Source organism: Ursus maritimus, unplaced genomic scaffold, assembly GCF_017311325.1.
Source record: "Ursus maritimus isolate PB19 unplaced genomic scaffold, ASM1731132v1 scaffold_23, whole genome shotgun sequence".
Lineage (NCBI taxonomy): Eukaryota > Metazoa > Chordata > Mammalia > Carnivora > Ursidae > Ursus > Ursus maritimus.
The window spans coordinates 41,992,777-41,995,362 of NW_024424786.1; the positions used below are offsets into that span (position 1 = coordinate 41,992,777).

The 2,586-nt window shown below is 66.4% G+C and overlaps 2 protein-coding genes across 2 annotated transcripts; one reads left to right on the forward strand and one right to left on the reverse strand.

Annotated features, from left to right (window-relative positions):
- Positions 1 to 6: 6 nt before the first annotated feature.
- On the forward strand, positions 7 to 1,165 carry LOC121104803 (ribosomal protein S6 kinase beta-2-like; the record flags this gene model as incomplete). Its single annotated transcript, XM_040639519.1, has 4 exons — positions 7 to 60; positions 150 to 257; positions 372 to 484; positions 736 to 1,165. Coding segments are annotated over 4 exons (468 nt in total), but the record flags the coding sequence as incomplete, so codon positions are not given.
- Positions 1,166 to 1,269: 104 nt separating this feature from the next.
- LOC121104738 (protein tyrosine phosphatase receptor type C-associated protein-like) lies at positions 1,270 to 2,384 on the reverse strand. Its single transcript, XM_040638783.1, has 2 exons — positions 2,369 to 2,384; positions 1,270 to 2,224 (listed from the first exon to the last, which is right to left on the reverse strand). Exons 1-2 carry the CDS (start codon positions 2,382 to 2,384, stop codon positions 1,488 to 1,490), a joined length of 753 nt encoding a protein of 250 aa, XP_040494717.1. The 3' UTR covers positions 1,270 to 1,487.
- Between the last annotated feature and the right edge of the window lie 202 nt (positions 2,385 to 2,586).

Consider the following 2,586-nt stretch of genomic DNA (forward strand, 5'->3'; position numbering starts at 1 on the left):
CATATTAATTGGGATGACCTCCTGGCTCGCCGCGTAGACCCCCCTTTCAGGCCCTCTCTGGTAAGTGGAGGACCCATTGGTCTGGGGGCAGGTGGAGGACCCATCTTGGATGCCCCCTAACGATCCTCCCCGTTCGGGTCTTCCCACAGCAGTCAGAGGAGGATGTGAGCCAGTTTGACACCCACTTCACGCGGCAGACGCCGGTGGACAGTCCAGATGATACGGCCCTCAGTGAGAGCGCAAACCAGGCCTTCCTGGTGAGGTCCTGGGTGGCCTGAGGGCTCTGGGGGCCCAGGCAGGATTGTGGCAAAGGAGTGGTGGACACTGAGTGTCATCTGGCCCTGCCTTCGCCCCCCCCCTCCTCGCCCCAGGGCTTCACGTACGTGGCACCCTCCGTCCTGGACAGCATCAAGGAGGGCTTCTCCTTCCAGCCCAAGCTGCGCTCCCCCAGGCGCCTCAACAGCAGCCCCCGGACCCCGGTCAGGTACCACAGGCCAGAGGGGAGTGTGTAGCTGGGGCAGGAGGCCGGTTCTAGCTTTCACTCTGCCAGCCGACCCCAGGGCTGCATCTCAGTTCTAGTCTCTGTTTTCCCATCCACCCCTCGGGGACCCCTTGTGGCAGGGGCTGCCTGGCTGGGCACTCTACCTCACGGCCTCTGTGCCTGGGTGGGGGGGACGTCGGCCCTCTGACCCCAGTGCCAGCACGTGCTGACTCAATCCTTGGTTTCCCCTGCAGCCCCCTGAAGTTCTTGCCCTTTGAGGGATTCCGGCCCAGCTCTGGCCCACTGGAGCCCACGGAGCCCCCTCTACCTCCTCTCCTGCCGCCGCCACCGCCACCGCCACCACCGTCGAGCACTGCCCCACTCCCCATCCGACCCCCCTCAGGGACCAAGAAGTCTAAGAGGGGCCGTGGGCGCCCAGGCCGCTAGGAGGATGGGGGGCCCTGAGAGCAAGCGGGACCCTGGGCCAGTTCCGCAGACCTGGAGGTGTGTCTAGGGATACAGGAGTGAGTGTGTGTGAGAGCGTGTCTGTGTTGGGGGTGGCTGTGCCCCTGAACCATGCCCGCGAAGGGCCACAGGCTGTGGCTGTCCGTGGAGTGGCCTCGCCACCCGGCTGGCCTGCAGTTGCGCTGTGCCCTTGGAGAATTAAAATATTGAATCATGGCACTGACCTGGCTCTTCCCTTGGACTTCCGGGGGCAGGATCGGGTGGGGTTGTGCCCAGAGGAGCCCCTGCTCAGAGATGGGAAGGGTCACTACAGGACCACAGAGTCACAAGGCCAGAGGGGTTTTATTTCAGATGGCTGCCCAGTGCCCCTAGGGATGGGCGGCCTTCCTGGTGGGGACAGGGATGCACAGGTTTGGGGACAGAACTGGTGGGGGAGCAATCGTCTGAGACTTCATGGGGGGGTGTGGGTGACGATGGGCCCAGGGCAGGGCAGCTCGGGAGACAGAGGCACAGTGACAGGGATGGGACACCACGCTGGCTCTTAGAGTGCGGTGACGTGGAGGCCCTGGCCCCCAGCCGCTTCGGCGCTGTCGTCCCAGGCCGCGCTGCCAGCAAAGGCGTGCAGGTCGCTCAGCAGGGCCTCGGCGCTGCCCCCCGAGCCCGCCGGCCCCTGGGCGCTGAGGCCCAGGCCCCCTTCGATGTTACTGTCACGTGCTTCCTCCGCTGGCTCTGGGACGTGCTGTGGGCCGGGCCCCTCTCCGCATCCCTGACCCTCTTCCTGGGACGCTGCCTCCTCCAGGCCACCCACCAGGTGGTAGTCCTCTTCCACGTCCTGCTCGTCCTGCTGCCGCTCTGGGTCCTCATCGGGCGACTCCAGCTCGGCCCGGGCCCGGAGCCAGCGGCCGGGCGGGCTGGCCCATAGGAGGCGGCGGGTGCGGCCCCACAGCGCGGCGCTCAGGCGGGCCGGGTGGTAGTAGCCCCCCGAGTCACGGCTGAGGCGGCGCCAGGCCAGCGCCAGGCCGGTGGCCAGCAGCAGCAGCAGCAGCAGCAGCACGACGACAGTGACGGAGTTGGAGCCCGCACTGTCCTGGGCGCCACTGCCCGAGCCCAGGACCCCTGGCAGGGCCAGCAATGTCCCGAGCCCTAGGGCACAGGGCAGGTCCTGTGGGGAGACAGGCAGGGGCTCGTCACCTGGGCTGGGGGCGGTCAGGCCGGGTGACTGGCTCCTTAGTTGCCTCTCGGGCAAGATGGGGACAATCAAGCAGAAAAGCCCACGTTCTTACTGGGTCGGCAAGGCCCTGGTCCTTTGAGATGTGGCCCTGGAGCCTCTGAGCCCCCACCCTCGCCACCCCACCTGCACTGCAGGAGCCTGCCCGCACCGGGCCTGTGTGCCGGCTGTTCCCTCTACCCAGAACGCTCCACTCCCCGAGCACCACATGGCTGCCGGCTCACCTTGGCTCAGACCACCTCAGCGAGGCCGAATCGGACCCAGAAGGCTGCCTCTCACCCCTGCGGCCGGGCCCAGCCTGGCTCTACTCTGCTCTCCCTCGTACCCCTCACACAGCCTAGAAGTGCTTCTGATTTATTGCCTTATCTGCCTCACCAGAGCAAGCAGCAAGGAGACAGGAATCTTTCTGGCT